This window comes from Phyllobates terribilis, unplaced genomic scaffold, assembly GCF_046119375.1.
Source record: "Phyllobates terribilis strain yellow unplaced genomic scaffold, ASM4611937v1 Scaffold_3__8_contigs__length_932513732, whole genome shotgun sequence".
NCBI lineage: Eukaryota > Metazoa > Chordata > Amphibia > Anura > Dendrobatidae > Phyllobates > Phyllobates terribilis.
Genome location: NW_027362763.1, coordinates 725984317 through 726006935, shown reverse-complemented (window position 1 = coordinate 726006935; position 22619 = coordinate 725984317). Strand labels below are relative to the sequence as shown.

Genomic DNA, 22619 nt, shown 5'->3' with positions numbered 1-22619 from the left:
CTTCGTTTGGGAATCCCAGTGCAGGATGTCATCTGGGGTTAGAGACTGCGGTCACTGCCACAGCCTTTGTCCCCACCCTAAAATGAAGCATCATCAGTGACCTCTGTTTCAGGGTTTGGGCTAGTCCCTGCTGTACTGAGCATGCATTGGTTGTCAATTCTGACATATGCTCAATATGAGTTCCCTTCTTACTGTGCAATATTCTTCTTAGTGCACATTGACAGTGCGCTCTCTTGCCAACTCTAATGAGAAGTGACTAGCCGGCAACAGAACACACTGTCAGTGCACTCTGTAAGGAAAAAACACAGCAAGCAGAGACCACCCTGCCTCTGAAACAGATGTCACTTTTGGGGACGGGTATGTTCTCTGATCGCCATGTTCTCTATTTACAACGCGCAGTGACAGTACACTCTCTTGCCGGCTCATCACTTCTCATTGTCTCATGGGGACAGAGGTTGTGGCAGTCACAGCAATTTTCTGCACCCTAATGACGTCCTCTTTGAGTATCCCAGCGTGCACTGTGGATTCTCAAACTAAGCAACAACAAAATGGAAATAGGTAAAAAAATAATAATAATAAAATAAAACAGTTAGGTTAGAGAAGGAGGGGTAGGGGCTTTAAATTAAACCATATTAGAAAAACTATTATACACTGCTCAAAAAAATAAAGGGAACACTTAAACAACAGCATATAACTCCAAGTAAATCAAACTTCTGTGAAATCAAACTGTCCACTTAGGAAGCAACACTGATTGACAATCAATTTCACATGCTGTTGTACAAATGGAATAGACAATAGATGGAAATTATTGGCATTTATCAAGACATCCTCAATAAAGGAGTGGTTCTGCAGGTGGAGACCGCAGACCACATCTCAGTACCAATGCTTTCTGGCTGATGTTTTGGTCACTTTTGAATGTTGGTTGTGCTTTCACACTCGTGGCAGCATGAGAGGGACTCTGCAACCCACAGAAGTTGCTCAGGTAGTGCAGCTCATCCAGGATGGCACATCAATGCGAGCTGTGCCAAGAAGGTTTGCTGTGTCTGTCAGCGTAGTGTCTAGAGGCTGGAGGTGCTACCAGGAGACAGGCCAGTACACCAGGAGACGTGGAGGGGGCAGTAGGAGGGCAACAACCCAGCAGCAGGACCGCTACCTCCGCCTTTGCGCATGGAGGAACAGGAGGAGGACTGCCAGAGCCCTGCAACATGACAACCAGCAGGCCACAAATGTACACGTGTCTGCACAAACGGTTAGAAACCGACTCCATGAGGGTGGTATGAGGGCCCGACGTCCACAGATGGGGGTTGTGCTCACAGCCCAACACCGTGCAGGACGCTTGGCCTTTGCCACAGAACACCAGGATTGGCAAAGTCGCCACTGGCGCCCTGTACTCTTCACAGATGAAAGCAGGCTCACACTGAGCACATGTGACAGACGTGACAGAGTCTGGTGACGCTGTGGAGAGCGATCTGCTGCCTGCAACATCCTTCAGCATGACCGGTTTGGCAGTGGGTCAGTAATGGTGTGGGGTGGCATTTCTTTGGGGGGCCGCACAGCCCTCCATGTGCTCGCCAGAGGTAGCCTGACTGCCATTAGGTACCGAGATGAGATTCTCAGACCCCTTGTGAGACCATATGCTGGTGCGGTTGGCCCTGGGTTCCTCCTAATGCAGGACAATGCCAGACCTCATGTGTCTGGAGTGTGTCAGCAGTTCCTGCAAGATGAAGGCATTGAAGCTATGGACTGGCCCGCCCGTTCCCCAGACCTGAATCCGATTGAGCACATCTGGGACATCATGTCTCGCTCCATCCACCAACGTCACGTTGTACCACAGACTGTCCAGGAGTTGGCGGATGCTTTAGTCCAGGTCTGGGAGGAGATCCCACAGGAGACCATCCGCACCCTCATCAGGAGCATGCCCAGGCGTTGTAGGGAGGTCATACAGGCACGTGGAGGCCACACACAATACTGAGCCTCATTTTGACTTGTTTTAAGGACATTACATCAAAGTTGGATCAGCCTGTAGTGTGTTTTTCCACTTTAATTTTGGGGGTAACTCCAAATCCAGGCCTCCATTGGTTAATAAGTTTGATTTCCATTGATGATTTTTGTGTAATTTTGTTGTCAGCACATTCAACTTTGTACAGAACAAAGTATTCAATGAGAATATTTCAGTCATTCAGATCTAGGATGTGTTATTTGAGTGTTCCCTTTATTTTTTTGAGCAGTGTATTATTAAACTAAATAGAGAGACATTTAGGATGGAAATCAAAATACGTTTCGGACCACCCGTTTAATCATAGCACTCTTGCATCCATATTTCCTTTTGGATAGTTCTGATTTAGTAAATACTTATACTTTTGATAACATAACGATTCCACATCATCTTTTCTTAAAACCCTGCGTTCAGCTGTTCCTCTGTTATGGCTGCTGGAAAAATATGAATAAACTGACAGTTGGGTGTTACCAGTTGGAGGTGTGTCCCTCCACATTCTCACGTTGTCCAATCAGTGCTGCCAGTGTCAAACTGTAGGGACACGCCCCTTTGACAAGGGAAATGCTAGTATGAGACATTATTACAGCGGAATGGCACAATGAGAATGTCATAGGGGGGTTACAATTGTTAACTAAAACAGACGTCAGCTGAGCTCTATAGAGGCCTCCTGCAAAAGTCTGAATAATATTGCAATAAAAACATTAATTGCCAAGTAGTAAGGTTTCCAAAATATTTTGATGGGAACTTCCTAAAGGAAGACGTAATGTAATAAGTCTTTTAAACCGCAACTATACTCATATTTATCCACTCATCTGGATTTTCTGGGAGTTTTCCAAAATAGGGGCAGCCTTTCACAATCAGGTTGGTTACATTACAGAGTTTACCTGGCACTAACATATCTATCCATGGGATAAATTATTAATATAAGATTGTTCGGGGGCCTGCACCTGACACCCCCACTGATCTGCTGATATGTGCTACCGCAGCAGCCGGGAGTCAGCAATGTACGGAGCAGAACACTATAGCTCTAGCTCTATAGCGGCCGTTGCACAGTACTGCAGTTTATCTCCCATTCACTTGAGATATCAGATATCAACTAATCAGTAGAGGTGCCGAGTGTCTGACACAATTGACACCCCCACTGATCTGCTGATATGTGCTACAGCACCAGCCAGACGTAAGCAATGTATGGAGCAGAACACTATAGCTCTAGCTGTGTAGAAGCCTCTGCATAGTACTGAAGTTTATCTGCCACTCACTTGAGATATCAGATATCAACTGATCAGTGGGGGTGCTGAGTGTCTGACACACCTGACACCATCACTGATCTGCTGATATGTGCTGCGGCAGCAGCCGGACGTAAGCAATGTATGGAGCAGAACACTATAGCTCTAGCTTTGTAGCGGCCGCTGCACAGTACTGCAGTTTATCTCCCATTTACTTGAGATATCAGATATCAACTAATCAGTGGGGGTGATGAGTGTCTGACACACCTGACACCCCCTTTGATCTGCTGATATGTGCTGCGGCAGCAGCCGGAAGTAAGCAATGTATGGAGCAGAACACTATAGCTCTAGGTGTGTATAGGCTGCTGCACAGTACTGCAGTTATCTCCCATTTACTTGAGATATCAGATATCAACTAATCAGTGGGGGTCATGACTGTTTGACACAACTGACACCCCCACTGATCTGTTGATATGTGCTGCGGCAGCAGCCGGACGTAAGCAATGTACGGAGCAGAACAATATAGCTCTGACTCTGTAGCGGCCGCTGAATAGTACTGCAGTTTATCTCCCATTCACTTGAGTTATCAGATATCAAGTGATCGGTGGGTGTGCCAAGTGTTTGACACAACTGATCTCATATTGATGAACTATCCATGTGATAGGATAGTTCATTAACATGTTAACCCTGGACAACCCCTTTAAAAACCTCACTGTTTTTTTAGGCCCTCAAAAACTTCCAAGAGGTTATGTTCTCTGGATTTCCTTAGTTATTCAAGTGTTATAATAATAGTTATTTTCAATTCTTTTTTTTTTTTACCTTCTGGAGGGGAGCTAATTTGCATAATTTTTCCCAGGAGCATTGTTTTTAAGACTCCTAACACCAGCTGGATTTCAATAGGGAGAACCAGTACCTCTACTTGGGCTGCATCAAAGACATCTCACCCAACCAACCTACCAGTACCCTGCTCCGTACTGACGAAGAACAAGAATTCTGAAACAGCTGTCTACAGATGGATATTCTTGGTTAAGATGATATCCCTGGTCATTTTCGGGGATCTTTACTTTGTCAGACATCAATTTACACCTACTTACAAACACTAGAGAGGCTTAAAAGTTTTTCTCGTCTTGTTGAGCCTCCAGCTTCTTGCTGTGCGGACCTGCTTAATTGACAGGAAAACTTTGCGCTCTCCGGTGTTGCAAACAAAGGCAGCTTTGCCTCTGTAGTATCAAAGGAAGGCAATGTCAGTGAAGCTGGCAGGATCCAGCAATAAGAGTAGTGCTTACAAGCTATATAGCAAAAAGCTTGTAAATGCTGCACTTCTTGCCTAGAAAACGTACAGTCTGTCAGCAATTGCTTCTATACTAGGCAACGAGTAAAATATGAAAATAAAAATCCCTCTCTTCTTGGGAATGGTGAGGATTTTTAATAACAAGTAAATTGCAAAGTTGCTTGTTTTACCAGCACTTGTCAATGATATCCATTTAACATGTTGAGACTACCTTTTTAAAGGGGAGATAATTTTCATATTCTTTGCCTACATCATTACATTGCGACCTCTATGCCGAGAAGTGCAGACCAAACACTGCAGAGACCAGAGCAGCGGGGGAATGGGGTGAGGTGAGTTTTTGTTTTAATCAATAAGTACTTTGTCGGGGCCATCATAGTAATTGGATGGCTATTTGTGGGGCCATCATAGTAATTGGATGGCTATTTGTGGGGCCATCATACTATTTGTCAGGGCATCATACTATTTGGAGGGCTATATGGGGGGCCATCATATTATTTGGAGGGCTATATGGGTGGCCATCATATTATTTGGAGGGCTATGTGGGGGCCATCATACTATTTGGAGGGCTATTTGTGAGCCATCATACTATTTGAAGTACTATATAGGGACCATCATGCTACTTGGGGGGCTATCATACTATTTGGAGGGCTATGTGGGAGCCATCATACTAATTGGGGGCCAATATACTATTTGGAGAGCTATTTGTGGGGCTATCATACTATTAGGAGGGCTATGTGGAGGGCCATTATACTGTTTGGAGGGCTAATGGGGGCCATTATAATGTGTGCAGTCAATGGAGGGTTGTGTGGGGGCCACTATACTGTATGGAGGCTCACTATACTGTATAGATTGGCATCATACTGTATAGAGGGGACCATCATATTGTGTAGAGGGCTGTGTTGGGGCCATCATACTGTGTTGGGGTCACAGTGAGTGTACCTTAATCTGCAGAGGGTACTGTAGGGTCATCATACCGTGAATGTGGAGGGTACTGATGGGGAATTCACTGTGGGGTATTTTACTGTGTTTGGGGTCACATTTCTTGCCATCATACTTTATGGGGGCCAAGAAAGGGGTATCTTAAGGTGTGGGAACACTAAAGGGCTTTAATAGGAACAAAATTACTTTGTGAGGGCTGCATAGTTGTGAGATATGCTGTTCTGTGACCCCAACAAATATGATTTTTTTTTTTTTTTTTGTGTATGTGTGGGGGGCCCATTAGGTCTTCTGCTACAGGGCCCCATGATTTCTAGGTACGCCCCCACTCACTAGATATCTTTATCTCAGTTATCATGGAAAACAATGGATCATGATTATCACTCATATTGCTGACATACTTTCTATTTAGTAGACACTTGTAGCAGTTTAATTCACATGATATTGTTATCTATGGACATACGTAATATTTATTGCAGCTAATTGTGGATATGTTCTTCTTAACAGGATCCAAACAGTGAGCAGGAAAAGCAGTTTACAGAGAGGGATGCATGGTGGTTATATTCATTCAGGGTAAGCATGCAAGTCATTATCTGAGTGTACGGCGGGGGTCCGGATCTCCCCCCGTCACTCCACTATGTATGACTGTACTGTAAATGCAGCAATCCTATAACTGTTTCAATGTGGAGCAGCATACATTCATGTAATATTCAGATCATTTACTCTAGCGCTGCAAGTTCACCCCAGCATGCATAGAATAAGGTAGCCACATTTAAGCATACATGCACATATTAGCAATGTATGAATCAAAAGAAAATAATTTATGACAATAATAATGATGAAATAAGATAGGCAGGATATCAAGAACATTGTAAAGTATTGTATAGTTGCTCTCATCCTCCACAAATTAAAACTGCTTTTGGCGTAATATGTCCAAGAACCGTCTAGATTTCTATGCTCTGTAACTTGCCATCCACTCTATTTTCCCCACGTGTTCATTATTCTGCCAGCACTATAGGTACTGGAACTTTCTTTGGCTCACTTATCTATATTCCTCCTGCCATTTTCCAATGACTTGCCTGCCCTGTACTGAAAGTCCACCTGACAAGAGCAGAGAGATAAAGACCCCACTCCTTGTAGAGAGATAAATACTCACCCCCACTTACTATAATATGACTCACTATGCCTCAGCTGCCATAGAGAGGAACAGTTGACAATGGGCAGAGACAAAAAGTAAGACAGAAAAGAGACACCTAGTGGCCTTCACTTTGGAGTGGTGACTAGGGATGGGCGGACCAGTGGAAATTCGGGTTCTGGTACCTGACCTGAACTTTTGAGAAAGTTCGGTTACCAGAACAGTACTCGATCTTCCACCAGAACCCGAACCCCTTTGAAAATAATGGAGACCTGAACTTGCAAAGGAAACAACAAAATTCTCTCTCTCTCAAAAAAGAAGGGTCAAAGCAGAAGTTTGCACAAAAACAATAAATGCAAAAAGGAAAGAGGAAACTGGTTACTGAAGACCCACGTGGGAGTGGAGTACCCCCGCATATTGCTGTTACGACAACTTAATCCCATGACCTTGTTATTTTAGGAACTCACACGGCTCTGTAGAACGAGTTTCCTCTTTTTCTCATTCACTGTTTTCATGAAGACTTCTCCTTTGACCTAGAAATCCTGCACAGAACATGAGGGTTAATCTCCTGATTATCATTTGGTTTAAAATATGCCCCCTTAGTCAAGAAGGTGGGGCTCAGCACCATGTTATCTCACTGCAGACTGGGCAGAGGGGAGAGGCTTCTGCTGCAGGCGTCTGATAGCCACAGCCAGAACCTTGTAGGAGGTGAAAGACATTCCTGATCTCTAGAGACAGAAGGAAGATTTCTTGTCATAGGAGACAAAATAAGATCAAAGAAAAGAAGGACATTAAGGGAGGCATTGATAGAATGTCTTTTTTTCCATAATTGGTGCATTTTATGTTTTTAGTGTTCATTTAACCAGAGTTCAGGGTCAGGTTTGATGTGCTTTATGTGGGTTTTTAATAACCTGTTTGTATTTTTGTGCCATTTTGACAATTGTTGGTGCAACCTGTGCAGTCGCATAGGGGCCCAGGAGGTAAGGGGGCCAATTTCTACCTCCAAAGCAGGTGCAATTGTTCATTATGTTGAGCTATTAAACTGCATGGGGCCCTTTCTTGTGTTTGTCTGCCAGTGCATTTTGATAATTAATAAAGTGTTTCTTTTGACCCATGGAGGTGCAGCACTATGTATTTGCTTTTCTTTGGAGATGGAATTGATAACATATTTTTCAGTGTTTATGTGCAATATTTGTCTACTGTTTGGGAGTTCAACATATAGGAAAAATGTGCAGTAATGACGAAGATATAGAAAAATTCTTAAAAAGATTAGTCTTTATTGGAAAGTTATTAAAAACAAATATAGGACACACAGTTCAACCAAATAGTAAAAAGGCATCACACTCCAAAGGTAATATATGTAATAATGTACATAAAAACAGCAACTTGCACAGTGCAAAAAAATTGTAAAATGACAAGGTCCAACATAGTCAAAAGAATATCTTAAGTGAATAGTAAGTCTAACCATAGGATCATAAAGTGTGCTATAGCATGGTGCGGAAAAAGTCACAGAAGCTGTACATAGGAGTTTTACCTAAGTTGGAGGTGGCTGCCTGTTCCCCGGCGCTAATGCCTACTTTTGGGGAGTCAATGTTTATGAGTTCAATTGTTTGTGCCCCGGATTTTCCTTGCCTCCAGTTTCTAGAACTGTCAGCCAAAGTCCGCCATATTAGCTTTCATGGACCTAACTTCTTTCACTCAGTCACTCAGAGGTTCTAGCTCCTTCTTTTCTCAGCTCTCCCTCACAGTCAGTCCCAGAACCCTTCCTTTCCTGTTCCCATCAGTCATTACATTCTATTTTTATTTTATTAACATAAAATCCTATGTGCAGCACAGGTTTATTTGCAACCATATTTGCAATGCTTTCAAAATAATTAAAAAAATGAAGCAGCAATGGACATATCCCTTATTATAGATAGCCAAGTGTATTGCATTTACTGGTCCTATGCACATATCCATACTTACAAACTAACTGTATTCTGCCCCCTAATCTAAATCCTACTTCCTCCTAACTTTATCCGATGGGGTAGCAAGATCTTGGGGCCATGTGAAAGGCAATATGATTAGACAATGCTTGTTTGTAATCTGTAACCAAGGATACATATAGGTTTGCATAGGAGCTGTGAACAGAAATCAGTAGGATATTTTTAAAACAAGGCTATTTGCAAAGTTGCTTCCTTTTTATTGTAAACACATTGAAGGAATAAAACAATTAGTTATATATATTAATATATATATATATATATATATTTATATATATATATATATATATACACAGTACAGACCAAAAGTTTGGACACACCTTCTCATTTAAAGATTTTTCTGTATTTTCATGACTATGAAAATTGTATATTCACATTGAAGGCATCAAAACGTATGAATTAACACATGTGGAATTATATACTTAACAAAAAAGTGTGAAACAGCTGAAAATATGTCTTATATTCTAGGCTCTTCAAAGTAGCCACCTTTTGCTTTGATGACTGCTTTGCACACTTTTGGCATTCTCTTGATGAGCTTCAAGAGGTAGTCACCGGAAATGGTTTTCACTTCACAGGTGTGCCCTGTCAGGTTTAATAAGTGGGATTTCTTGCCTTATAAATGGGGTTGGGACCATCAGTTGTGTTGTGCAGAAGTCAGGTGGATACACAGCTGATAGTCCTACTGAATAGACTGTTAGAATTTGTATTATGGCAAGAAAAAAGCAGCTAAGTAAAGAAAAACGAGTGGCCATCATTACTTTAAGAAATGAAGGTCAGTCAATCCGAAAAATTGGGAAAACTTTGAAAAAGTCCCCAAGTGCAGTTGCAAAAACCATAAAGCGCTACAAAGAAACTGGATCACATGAGGACCGCCCCAGGAAAGGAAGACCAAGAGTCACCTCTGCTTCTGAGGATAAGTTTATCCGAGTCACCAGCCTCAGAAATCGCAGGTTAACAGCAGCTCAGATTAGAGACCAGGTCAATGCCACACAGAGTTCTAGCAGCAGATACATCTCTACAACAACTGTTAAGAGGAGACTTTGTCCAGCTGGCCTTCTTGGTAAAATAGCTGCTAGGAAACCACTGCTAAGGACAGGCAACAAGCAGAAGAGACTTGTTTGGGCTAAAGAACACAAGGAATGGACATTAAACCAGTGGAAATCTGTGCTTTGGTCTGATGAGTCCAAATTTGAGATCTTTGGTTCCAACCACCGTGTCTTTGTGCGACGCAGAAAAGGTGAACGGATGGACTCTACATGCCTGGTTCCCACCGTGAAGCATGGAGGAGGAGGTGTGATGGTGTGGGGGTGCTTTGCTGGTGACACTGTTGGGGATTTGCCGCGGCATGCTATTCCATCCGGTTTGCGTTTAGTTGGACCATCATTTATTTTTCCACAGGACAATGACCCCAAACACACCTCCAGGCTGTGTAAGGGCTATTTGACCGAGAAGGAGAGTGATGGGGTGCTACGCCAGATGACCTGGCCTCCACAGTCACCAGACCTGAACCCAATCGAGATGGTTTCAGGTGAGCTGGACCGCAGAGTGAAGGCAAAAGGGCCAACAAGTGCTAAGCATCTCTGGGAACTCCTTCAAGATTGTTGGAAGACCATTTCCGGTGACTAACTCTTGAAGCTCATCAAGACAATGCCAAGAGTGTGCAAAGCAGTCATCAAAGCAAAAGGTGGCTACTTTGAAGAACCTAGAATATAAGACATATTTTCAGTTGTTTCACACTTTTTTGTTAAGTATATAATTCCACATGTGTTAATTCATAGTTTTGATGCCTTCAGTGTGAATGTACAATTTTCATAGTCATGAAAATACAGAAAAATGTTTAAATGAGAAGGTGTGTCCAAACTTTTGGTCTGTACTGTATATACACTGCTCAAAAAAATAAAGGGAACACTTAAACAACAGAATATACCTCCAAGTAAATCAAACTTCTGTGAAATCAAACTGTCCACTTAGGAAGCTACACTGATTGACAATCAATTTCACATGCTGTTGTGCAAATGGAATAGACAATAGATGGAAATAATTGGCAATTATCAAGACACCCTCAATAAAGGAATGGTTCTGCAGGTGGGGACCACAGACCACATCTCAGAACCATTGCTTTCTGGCTGATGTTTTGGTCACTTTCAAATGTTGGTTGTGCTTTCACACTCGTGGTAGCATGAGACGGACTCTACAACCCACAGAAGTTGCTCAGGTAGTGCAGCTCATCCAGGATGGCACATCAATGCGAGCTGTGGCAAGAAGGTTTGCTGTGTCTGTCAGCATAGTGTCCAGAGGCTGGAGGCGCTACCAGGAGACAGGCCAGTACACCAGGAGACATGGAGGGGGACGTAGGAGGGCAACAACCCAGCAGCAGGACTGCTACCTCCACCTTTGTGCAAGGAGGAACAGGAGGAGCACTGCCACAGCCCTGTAAAATGACCTCCAGCAGGCCACAAATGTGCATGTGTCTGCACAAACGGTTAAAAACCGACTCCATGGGCCCAATATCCACAGATAGGGGTTGTGCTCACAGCCCAACACCGTGCAGGATGCTTGGCATTTGCCACAGAACACCAGGATTGGCAAAGTCGCCACTGGCGCCCTGTGCTCTTCACAGATGAAAGCAGGTTCACACTGAGCACATGTGACAGATGTGACAGAGTCTGAAGACACTGTGGAGAGCGATCTGCTGCCTGCAACATCCTTCAGCATGACCGGTTTGGCAGTGGGTCAGAAATGGTGTGGAGTGGCATTTCTTTGTATGGCCGCACAGCCCTTCATGTGCTCGCCAGAGGTTGCAGAAGGTTTCCTGTGAGATCTCCTCCCAGACCTGGACTAAAGCATCCGCCAACTCCTGGAAGTCTGTGGTGCAACATGACGTTGGTGGATGGAGCGAGACATGATGTCCCAGATGTGCTCAATCGGATTTAGGTCTGGGGAATGGGCGGGCCAGTCCATAGCTTCAATGCCTTCATCTTGCAGGAACCGTTGACACACTCCAGCCACATGAGGTCTAGCATTGTCCTGCATTAGGAGGAACCCATGGCCAACCGCACCAGCATATGGTCTCACAAGGGGTCTGAGGATCTCATCTCGGTACTTAATGGCAGTCAGGCTACCTCTGGCGAGCACTTGGAGGGCTGTGCGGCCCTCCAAAGAAATGCCACCCCACACCATTACTGACCCACTGCCAAACCGGTCATGCTGAAAGATGTTGCAGGGAGCAGATTGCTCTCCATGGCGTCTCCAGACTCTGTCACATGTGCTCAGTGTGAACCTGTTTTCATCTGTGAAGAGCACAGGGCGCCAGTGGCGACTTTGCCAATCCTGGTGTTCTGTGACAAATGCACAACCCCCATCTGAGGACGTCGGGCCCTCATACCCCCCTCATGGAGTCGGTTTCTAACCGTTTGTGCAGACACATGCACATTTGTGGCCTGCTGGAGGTCATTTTGCAGGTCTCTGGCAGTGCTCCTCCTGTTCCTCCGTGCACAAAGGCGGAGGTAGGGGTCCTGCTGCTGGGTTGTTGCCCTCCTACGGCCCCTTCCACGTCTCCTGGTGTACTGGTCTGTCTCCTGGTAGCGCCTCCAGCCTCTGGACACTATGCTGACAGACACAGCAAACCTTCTTGCAACAGCTCGCTTTGATCTGCCATCCTGGATGAGCTGCACTACCTGAGCAACTTCTGTGGGTTGTAGAGTCCCTCTCATGCTGCCACGAGTGTGAAAGCACAACCAACATTCAAAAGTGACCAAAACATCAGCCAGAAAGCATTGGTACTGAGATGTGGTCTGCGGTCTCCACCTGCAGAACCACTCCTTTATTGAGGATGTCTTGATAATTGCCAATAATTTCCATCTATTGTCTATTCCATTTGCACAACAGCATGTGAAATTGATTGTCAATCAGTGTTGCTTCCTAAGTGGACAGTTTGATTTCACAGAAGTTTGATTTACTTGGAGTTATATTCTGTTGTTTAAGTGTTCCCTTTATTTTTTTGAGCAGTGTATATACATAAGTGCTATATTAAAGAAAAAAGCTATATAGGATCATTGGTCATAAATGTACTGGAAATTCTTTATTTTCTTTGTGTCATCAGGAATCCCCCCATCCGGGGACTTATAATGTCCGTGATTTTCTGCAAGATGAAAAACTTAATCCTGTTCAGCAAACATACAGCTTCAAAGGGCAAGGACGGAAAAAGCCCTTGAGCGCAGCTGGATCCGGAGAAGCTTTATTACCCGGCTGCTATAAGTTTTGCGAATTTAGTGATCTGGTGGAACAACTTCCACGTCCTTCTTCATTCCGCAGCACATCCAGAAGTGCGATCCTCCTCGGGGTGAAGGATAAGGTAAGATGAACTGGTAGCTAGCACTGTTCTTACTAATATATGCACTGCTGTACACTATAAAATGACACAATTTGTAGATTGTGAGCCCTTGCGAGCAGGGTCCTCGCTCCTCCTGTACCAGTCGCTAACTCGTTTTGTTCAAGATTATTGTAATTGTTTTTGTTATGTATACCCCCTTTTTCACATGTAAAGCGCCATGGAATAAATGGCGCCATAATAATAAATAATAATAATAATGTGAGTGTTGAATTTAGGTGACATTTCTGTTAGTTCTTTCTGTGATCGAGGGTTCAGTGTATATAAATATTCAGATGCTTTGCCCCTTGTGGTCAGGGCGAGTTAGCCAAGCAGTAAGTGTGTTGCAGCACCACCACTGTGCACTGTCCCTGCACCGACTGGCCTCGGGTCTCCCATTCCAAACACATAGCCTCCTATATGCCTATGAGGCTGTATGTTCGGGTGTGGAGACACGCAATCGATGCATTCCGATCCTCATAGGGACCGTGAAATGCAGCCGTCTGAACCCGGCCTTAGGCTAAGTTCACTTGAGCATATGAAAAATCATACGTTTTTCATCTAGAAAAAAGAAGACAAATTTTCATCCAATCTGTCTGCCTTCCATATGCCCATTTTTGACATCCATATAGCATCTGTGACATGCGTTTTTATGCAGCAATACTGAAAAAAATGATACAAGGCCAAATACAATTTCCTATGTTAATAACTGCACTGGATCCAATACAAATTGGCGTCCATGTGGCATCCAAATTTTTGCTCACCAATTGAAATATATAAGTGAATCCCATCCAAAAATTGTAAACCTCTAGTGGTTGCAGACCATTCTCTGATTGTGGGCAAGTGTGAAGAGAAAACTCCTGATAAAGAAAGAATGACTGACTACTGGGTTAGTACAAAGAGGAATACCCTGACAAATCTGTGACCCTTTGGGCCAGTGTAGGGATGTAGACTGTCTTACCCTGTTCCTATCCCTGAAGACAACAGACGCGTCTTGTGAATAATGTCGTGCGGTTTTATATGTAAAAGTAATGTGTGTCTATTGTAATGTATTATGGTGATGTACAGTATGTAAAGTGTTAATGAATAATGGGAGAGTATAGCATAGGATAAGATTAGGATAGCATAAGATATATGCTAAACCTATTATCCTTATTCTATAAGATAAGAAATGGTTAAGGATAGAACTAGCCCAGTGGGTGGGCACTAGTGTCAATAAAAGTGGGGCACTTCCTGGTTAGAGGGAGTTCAGTGTTAGTTAGTGAAGTGCATAGTGAAGGCCAAGTTCATGTGCAGTGGGCTGCTAGGGGCAGCATGGGCCAACCGTTCGAGGCAGTGAGAGGCCAAACACAGTTCCCTGATGGACATTCCAACAGTGTGTGGAGCCTAGGGCTCAGGCCAGGTGCTAAGGAGCGGACCTGGTCTTCTGACATCATGAGGGGGAATGAGGTTCGAATTACTGTGCGCTATCCAACCTGTACCCACCTGATGAACTTGGGACTGTTTAGTAAAAGTTTGACTATTATAAAGAATTTGGTGTCCCATGTATTGTGTGCGACGGCTCTTGAGGACTGAGGCCTGGAGACAGCGGAGGCCTGCGGTCTACAAGTGAGTGCGATGCACCCCACACCCTACAGCACACTGGGACTGAGACACCCCAGCTCAGTCTCCACTATCCCTCTCGGCCACTTTACACTAGTACAGCAATTTATGCCAGTCTGCCTGCCCTGCAACCAGTGAGTAAAATTGTGGACTGTACTGTGAAGTTTGTCGACTTAGGCGACTGCCTGCTTTGAACTATATTAAAGGGATTCTCCTCTTTCAGGAAAAAAAAATTCCTACAAGTTCCCTTACTAGTAAAAAAAACAAATTGTGCTTTACTTATCCTGCACTGAGTCTCAGTGGCTGCTCCCGATCTCTGCTTTCTATAGTGCTGATGTCACTGATTGTCATGCGCTGCAGCCAATCAGAGAGCTCAGGAGCTCTAAGCAGCTCATGCTACTGAGCTCAGTTATGTGCAGCGCTGTCAGCGTGATATCAGCCCTGCAGACAACAGGAACAACGCCAGAGACTCACTTCTAGTACCGAGCAGTCACATTTTTTTATTTTTTATTTTTCATAGTTAGGATCCTATAGAAAAAAACTTTTCTAAAAGGGGTAAACCCCTTTAAATGACTGTTCTTGAAGTTAAACATAGCCACCAAGCTCCGTGCCTAAATCCTGAAGTGTAACCACCAAGCCTTGTGTCATTTCTTATGTAATTATAATGCTCTGTACCAATTTAGCCGTAACGTTTGCACCCTCATTAAGAGACTGTAACCTCTGTGCCAAACATGTCAAACCTTGGCCCGTCGGCCAAATCTAGCCCTCAGGGTGGTTTTATTTGGCCCAAGACACCAGAACCACCACCCCTGTGTGGGGTCATTATTCTGTATGGAGGACTATGTGGTGCCCATAATACTGTATGGAGGACTATGTGGGGCCCATTATACTGTATGGAGGACTATGTGGGGCCCATTATACTGTATGGGGGACTATATGGGGCCCATTATATTGTATGGGGCACTATGTGGGGCCCATTATTCAGTATGGAGGACTATATGAGCCAATATTCTGTATGGAGGACTATGTGGTGCCCATAATACTGTATGAAGGACTATGTGGGGCGCATTATTCTGTATGAAGGACTATGTGGAGCCATTATTCTGTATGGAGGACTATATGGGGCCATTATTCTGTATGGAGGGCTATGTGGGGCCAATTATTGTGTATGGAGGACTATGTGGGGCCCATTATTCTGTATGGCAGACTATGTGGTGCCCATAACAATGTATGTAGGGCTATGTGGGGCCCATTATTCTGTATGGAGGGCTATGTGGGGCCCATTATTCTGTATGGAGACTATGTGGAGCCATTATTCTGTATGGAGGACTATGTGAGGCCCATTATTCTGTATGGAGGACTATGTGGGGCCCATTATTCTGTATGGAGGACTATGTGGAGCCATTATTCTGTATAGAGGACTATGTGGGGCCCATTATTCTGTATAGAGGACTATGTGGGACCCATTATTCTGTATGGAGGACTATGTGGGCCCATAATTCTGTATGGAGGACTGTGTGGGGCCCATTATTCTGTATACTGGTTGGCCCAAGACTTTGTCCAAGTTTTTCATTTTGGCACTCTGTGTGTTTGAGTTTCACATCCCTGCTCTATGCTAAGGTGTGCCAAATTGAGGTCTTTGGGGTACCATGTTTGGAGTCAAAGGCTACATAATAGAAACTTATATAGTAAAATAAAACGTGCAAATATCACCAGAAAAAAAAAAGAATTCAGCATCTGAAAATTGCTGTCTGGAAACGTCTGAAGTAAGGCCAGATTATGGTTTTTGTATTGCGGTGACCCTTGTTTGCTATTTCCCCAATTTTGGCGGGAGTGGGTTTAGTATTGAACCAAATCTTACATTACACAATAAATTGCTAAAAAACATATGTTTAATTTAACCCATAGATATTATTCTAGATACATTCTATCAGTATTTGGTCAGTATTCAGTCAGTATTTTTTCTCGGGAGAGGGAGCCAAAACCAGGTGAGGAACAATCAGAGAAAAGTTATAATAGAAACAAGTCACCAATTCTACATTTATCACCCACTCCTGGTTTTGGCTCCCACTCCTGAGAAAAAATACTGACCGAATACTGATAGTGGGGTCGTGGCCAAATATTGATTGTTGCTTTTGACATCACTACATTTTAACCCTACACTTCTGTAGCTTAGAAGCCGCAGATATTGCAGCTCCTTGGTGACATACCGTCTGGATGGTACTGTACCCTTCATGAATTAAAGATTTTTGTAGCCGAGGGCTATTTTATATTGCTGGGAGTCCAGTTGTCAACTGGAGCCATATTAGCTAACGAACCTTTTCACCTTTCCTTACTGCTGGATCCCTGCGTCCTATTTCTTCCTTCACTTGGTAAATAAAAGACGGACATATTTAATGTCACTTTTTCCTCCAGGCAGAGCTACAAATATCAGACGCAACATGTTGAGTGCCAGCAATCCTGTTTTATTGAGCATTGCCTGCGTCCTCAGATATACTAACTTCCATTTATCCCACTAGCAGCCTATTATTTATATACATATCAGGGGTGTAGTTCTAGCAGGGTCAGGGGTAGCAGTGGGCCCCAGGCCCGAGTACCTGCAGGGGCCCAAGCATGACAGCAGTATTAAAAAATGGCATATGGTTGGTGGGGGTACCAAAGTACCGTCAATTACTATGACATGTTTGTAAAAAGTTCTGTATCATCGAGGTAAGGCCAGGTGGAAGAAAAATATATTGGCATGCCTCTTTAATCACCAGTGATTTCAAATTAATTGATAATGGCCACACAATATCTTATGTGCACATGATGTCTTTTCAGGCCTATTCCGCCCCCAAACCACCTGAAAAAGCACCACAAAAAGCGACATTTTGTGCACACGTTCCTTCTTATGTCACTTCTTTTAACCGCTTCAGGGTTCAGAAGCCGCCCGCTCTCCATTCTTCACAGTATAGAGTAAAATGTGCCAGCGGCGGACCCGCCACAAGAACGACGGCAAAACTGATGGCAGTGAAGTTTTCGGCAGCATCATGTCTCCTATACTGCTTTATACATTACTGTTTTCTGGAGATATTTCTTTCCATTTCCTTCCCCTGTAAGATTATGTTCATTCAGAGTTTTTTTGGAGGTAGAAAAACCCAAAGAGTATTTCAAGCGAAATCTGCCTCAGGAAACGCTTTTTTTTTTTTTTTTTAGTTTTTCTTTTCTTTTAGAGCATGCTGACGTGAAGTTTTTTGAAGTATTTCCTTGTGTTAGATTCTGTGACAAAATCCACATAAAAAAAAAGTACTTCAAATCTGCTTGCAAGAGCTTCCCATTCTTTTGAATGAGAAATCGTACCTGTTGTGTTAGAAAAAAGCAGTATGTCACTTCTTTGGTGCGTTTTTCACACGTAAGGCCACGTTCACATGTTCAGTATTTGGTCAGTATTAGTGATGAGCGAGCATGCTCGCTACTGCTCGGTGCTGGCCCGAGCATCTCACTGCTCAACATGCTCGGCGCTCGCCGAGTATTTCCGGGTTGCTCGGGTCCCCTCCCTGCATGTTTGGCGCTCTTTAGAGAGCCAATGAACATGCACGGATTGCCTGCCATGCACTGTAATGCCGTAACCATGTTGGTTGTGGGCATTACAGTGATTGGCTGGCCGCACACCGTCATCAGGTCTATATCAGACTGGCGCCGCCGTGCTCATCACAGTCACTCGGATCAGACAGTGTAGGGTGAGGTGCTGCTGCTGCGTCAGGGAGAGATTTGCTTGTGTATTAGGTAGCGTAGGGAGAAAAACCGTACATTACACATATCCATCTTAACAAACGGTCCTTCTGAGGACTAATCCATCTGCAGTGATATCAGGCAGGGTGTATAGGCAGGCAGGCAGGGTATATAGCAGACTGCAGCGCATATAGCACAAGAGGCTCCATTCCAATTCTGCCTTCTGCTGCTGTTAGATATTTCTATACAAAGGCCCAGGTCTCAGGGGCCAGGAATACTTATTTTTGGATCTTAATCCTCATTATTTGCTTAAAAAGCAATCCAGAGAACACCATTTTTTCTGCGTCATTTGCTTGTTGGCACTGCAGAATACATCCAGGTCCTTTCCATATTACAGCGCTAGAAATCCAGCTATTTAAAACTGTGTTTTCTCCGTCAAACGGATCACATATACATTGTCAGAAAATACTGCCATTTCTGGCCTCAATTAAAAATTTCCTTTAGTGTGTCATTGAAGCAATTCACCGCAGTTTGCTGTTCAAACTACTTACCTACAGGCCAGGTATTTAAAACTCTGTTTTCTCTATCACACGGATCACATATAAGTTTGCTCCAAACTCAGTCATTTGTAGTGAGCGTGGAAGATACTGTCCTCCATTTAAAATGGGCAAGGCACGTGGCAAGGGACGTGATGGTAATGGTGCATGCAGAGGCCGAGGACAAGGCCGTGGGCAAGCCGAAATTGTGCCACAACAAACACCCACATCTTCTCGCCTTACCTTCCTGTCCCAATTTCTAGGGGACCGCAGCACACCACTATTGAACCCAGAGCAGTGTCAAAAGGTTGTTGGTTGGATAGCGGATAATGCTTCCAGTCACTTAGCCACCACCACCACCACCCTGTCTTCCACACAGTCAAGTCTCAGTAGCCGTGAGTCTGGACCGCATATTCCTCACCCTGATCCTCCTTCCTCCCACCATACCGAGTACTCAGAGACAACTGATCCCACACTTGGACACTCTGAGGAGCTGTTCACTTTTCCATTTATAGATTCGGGCCTCTCGCCCGGTCCACTTGAAGCGGGGGAAGAGGAGAACGCGTGTAGCGATGCCCAAATATTTGAGCAGCCACGGTCACACGAAGGCGACAGTGGAAAAGTGTCACAAGAGGTGGACGATGATGAGACACAATTGCCAGAAAGTCAGGAGGAGGACCAGGGTGCGGAAGTGGAAGACGAGGTGGTGGATGATATAGTAACTGACCCAACCTGGCAGGAGGACATGCTGAGCGAGGACAGCAGCACACAGGGGGAGGGAGGCAGAGCACCCCATCAGGCAGGAAGAAGCAGTGTGGTGGCTACAGACAGAAGGCAGGCAACTGTTCCCCGTAACACCAACACGAAGGAAGTTGCCAGTACAACTGTTAGGTCTTCCCGAGTCTGGTTGTTTTTCAAAGACTCTGCCGATAACCCCTAAAAAGCCATTTGCACCACCTGCCAGGCCAGCATCAGCAGGGGTGGCAAAACGACCAGCCTGACCACCCGACTTTGTGGGCCGAACCCCAGGGTCCAGGAACAGTGTCTGCGGGTGGCACCATTGCTTCTTCCGCTGTTGTGCATGCAAGCCAATCCCCTGTTCATGGTGCATGCGAAGACGCCTCCTGCCCTGCACCTGTCATTGCACACTCTCAAGTAGCAGCATCAGGAAGCACGTCCATGTCCTTGTCCCAGTGCAGCGTTCAGTTGTCCATATCCCAGTCTTTAGAACGCAAGCGCAAATATGCAGCCAACGCCCCACAGGCCTCACTACTAAATTCTCACATTTCACGACTGCTTGCGCTCGAAATGTTGCCTTTTAGGCTCGTGGAGACGGGAGCATTACGCAACCTGATGGTGGCGGCCGTCCCTCGGTACTCGGTCCCCAGCCGCCACTATTTCTCCCGGTGTGCCGTCCCCGCATTACACAAGCACGTGTCCCAAAACATTAGCCGTGCTCTCAACAACGCAGTTACCGGTAAAGTCCACCTAACCACGGACACATGGACAAGTGCTTGTCGGCAGGGACGGTACATCTCACTGATGGCACACTGGGTTAACATAGTGGAAGCCGGGACCCAGTCGGACCTTGGGACGGAACACGTCCTCCTGACGCCAAGAATTGCGGGTCCTAGGTCAATCAGGGTTGCCCCCACGGTCTACAGCTCCAGCACCTCATCCTCCTCAGCCTCCTCCTCCTCTTCAGGCTCTATCTCCGAATTAACCACATCAGTCACAAGCTGGAAGCACTGCAGCACTGCCTCGGCCAAGCGGCAACAGGCTGTGCTGAAGCTAATATGCTTAGGTGAAAAACCGCACAACGCTGAAGAGTTGTGGACAGCTCTGAAAGAGCAGGCAGATCTGTGGCTCACACCGCTGAACCTACAGCCAGGCATGGTCGTGTGAACCTGGTGGCAGCTCTGAGGCGAGGCGAGCTCACACACGTATCATGCCTGGCCCATGTGCTTAACCTCGTGGTTCAGCGGTTTCACAAATCCTACCCGGAGCTGCCGGATCAGCTTGTTAAAGTACGTCGCCTGTGTGCCCATTTTATAAAGTCAGCTGCAGCTTCTGCAGCCCTTGCAGTGTTTCAGTGTGTTGAGACTCTTCTTTCTCTTTGAGATTTGAAGTTACCTTTTAATACTAGTAATTTCATATCTTTTATGCTGTGATCAGGGGAACAAAAATGCTTGGCTACAGGCAGATCTATTCTTTTTTCTTTTATTGTGTGGCGATGATGATTCATCCTTGTTCTAAGTTTTTGCCCTGCCTCCCCTACATAAAGACCCCGAGCTGGACATTTGGTGCATATAATTAAGTACACTACATTAGATGTGATACAGCTAAACGTACCTGGGATCTTATAGTCCTGATGTGAATTGGGGATCTTTATCTTGTCTGTGGTCGTTATACATGGACAGGTTTTACATTTTTTCTGGTTGCAAGGAAAGGTTCCTGTAGCTGGTGGAGATGACAGGGAGCTTCTGACAATCATGCTTCTTAGATTTGGGGGCTGCCTGAAAAAAGATGCCCGATTACAATCCATATTTCCACTTCTGTGTTTTAGGCAGCTCCCAAATCTAAAAAGTCTCAGAATATAAACTGATGATGACCTTTAACACTTTCAGAGCAGGAATGAATGTGTCACATGGATTTATGTCATTCTACATCAACTAAGGAATGTGCTCCTCAGACTCTCAGACCTGTGAGGTCATCACAACACTGGACACAGGACAATAAAACCTTCACACTCCTTATCTATTAACTGCTAAAATATTTATAGCCAGAACTGTTTATTTCTTCCATAATAACTCTGCTTTTCATCACCTGTCTTACCTATTGCATTTTTTTTTCTCTTGTGTGTCTTATTGTGTATAAATATGTGACTCTTCAGATTTTGTGTTATACTAGCCTGATAAAGAGACCTGAGTAGTCTCGAAAGCTCGCAATTTGTTACCATCTTTTCAGTTAGTCATTAAAAGGTATCAACCACTGAGGACTCTCAAATCTAAATATTTTTCTATCTACTGGCTAACACGGTACAAGAATATATATTTTCCCTATATCTAAATTCTTAGTGGGGTTTTTCCTAAAATTGGTCAGCCGTTGGACTCACTGCATACCCTATAACTGTATAGCAGACCCTCTCCTTTCTAATGGGAACATGTCGTACTTGTTACTGTGGCCCTGCTCTGTGTGTCTTTAAATTCTTAGTGGGGTTTTTCCTAAAATTGGTTAGCCGTTGGACTCACTGCATACCCTATAACTGTATAGCAGACCCTCTCCTTTCTAATGGGAACATGTCGTACCTTGTTACTGTGGCCCTGCTCCGTGTGTCTTTAAATTCTTAGTGGGGTTTTTCCCAAATTTTGGCAGCCCTTGCAGTCACAGCATGGGCATTACCACTATAGGAGACCCGCTCCTTTATATTGGGAACATTTTTTTGTACTGAGACCCTCCTCTATGTCTCTTCAAAGGGGTATTGGGTTGCGTCCAAATTTTTGGCAGCCCTTGCAGTCACTGGATACGCAATAACAGTATAGGAGACCCACTTGTTAATAATGGGAACAACAAAGCATAGCCGGCTGATGTCTCTCTAACAATAGCTAGGGTTGACTGCTAGGCTTTTAAGAATAGTAAGGGCCGTCTGATGTCCCTGTAAAAATAGGCTTTATGACTTTCAGAGTCCCTCCATCCTAAATAAAAAAGGATGTGTCTGATGATGTGTCACACACCATATTGCCAGATAAGGTTGTAAAATGTTAAAATGACACTTCTCGGTGAATGCATTTGTCTTAAAAAATAACGTAAAAAAAAACAAAACAATAGGATCTTT

General features: G+C 44.4%; 1 protein-coding gene across 1 annotated transcript in view; it reads left to right on the top strand.

Moving 5' to 3' along the window:
- STPG4 (sperm-tail PG-rich repeat containing 4) overlaps positions 1-22619 on the top strand; it is a 102596-nt gene that overhangs the window by 5146 nt on the left and 74831 nt on the right. Inside the window, exons 2-3 of the mRNA XM_073673582.1 lie at positions 5957-6022; positions 12669-12920. Coding sequence (XP_073529683.1) covers positions 5957-6022; positions 12669-12920 — 318 coding nt within the window. The remainder of the gene's footprint in view (positions 1-5956; positions 6023-12668; positions 12921-22619) is intronic.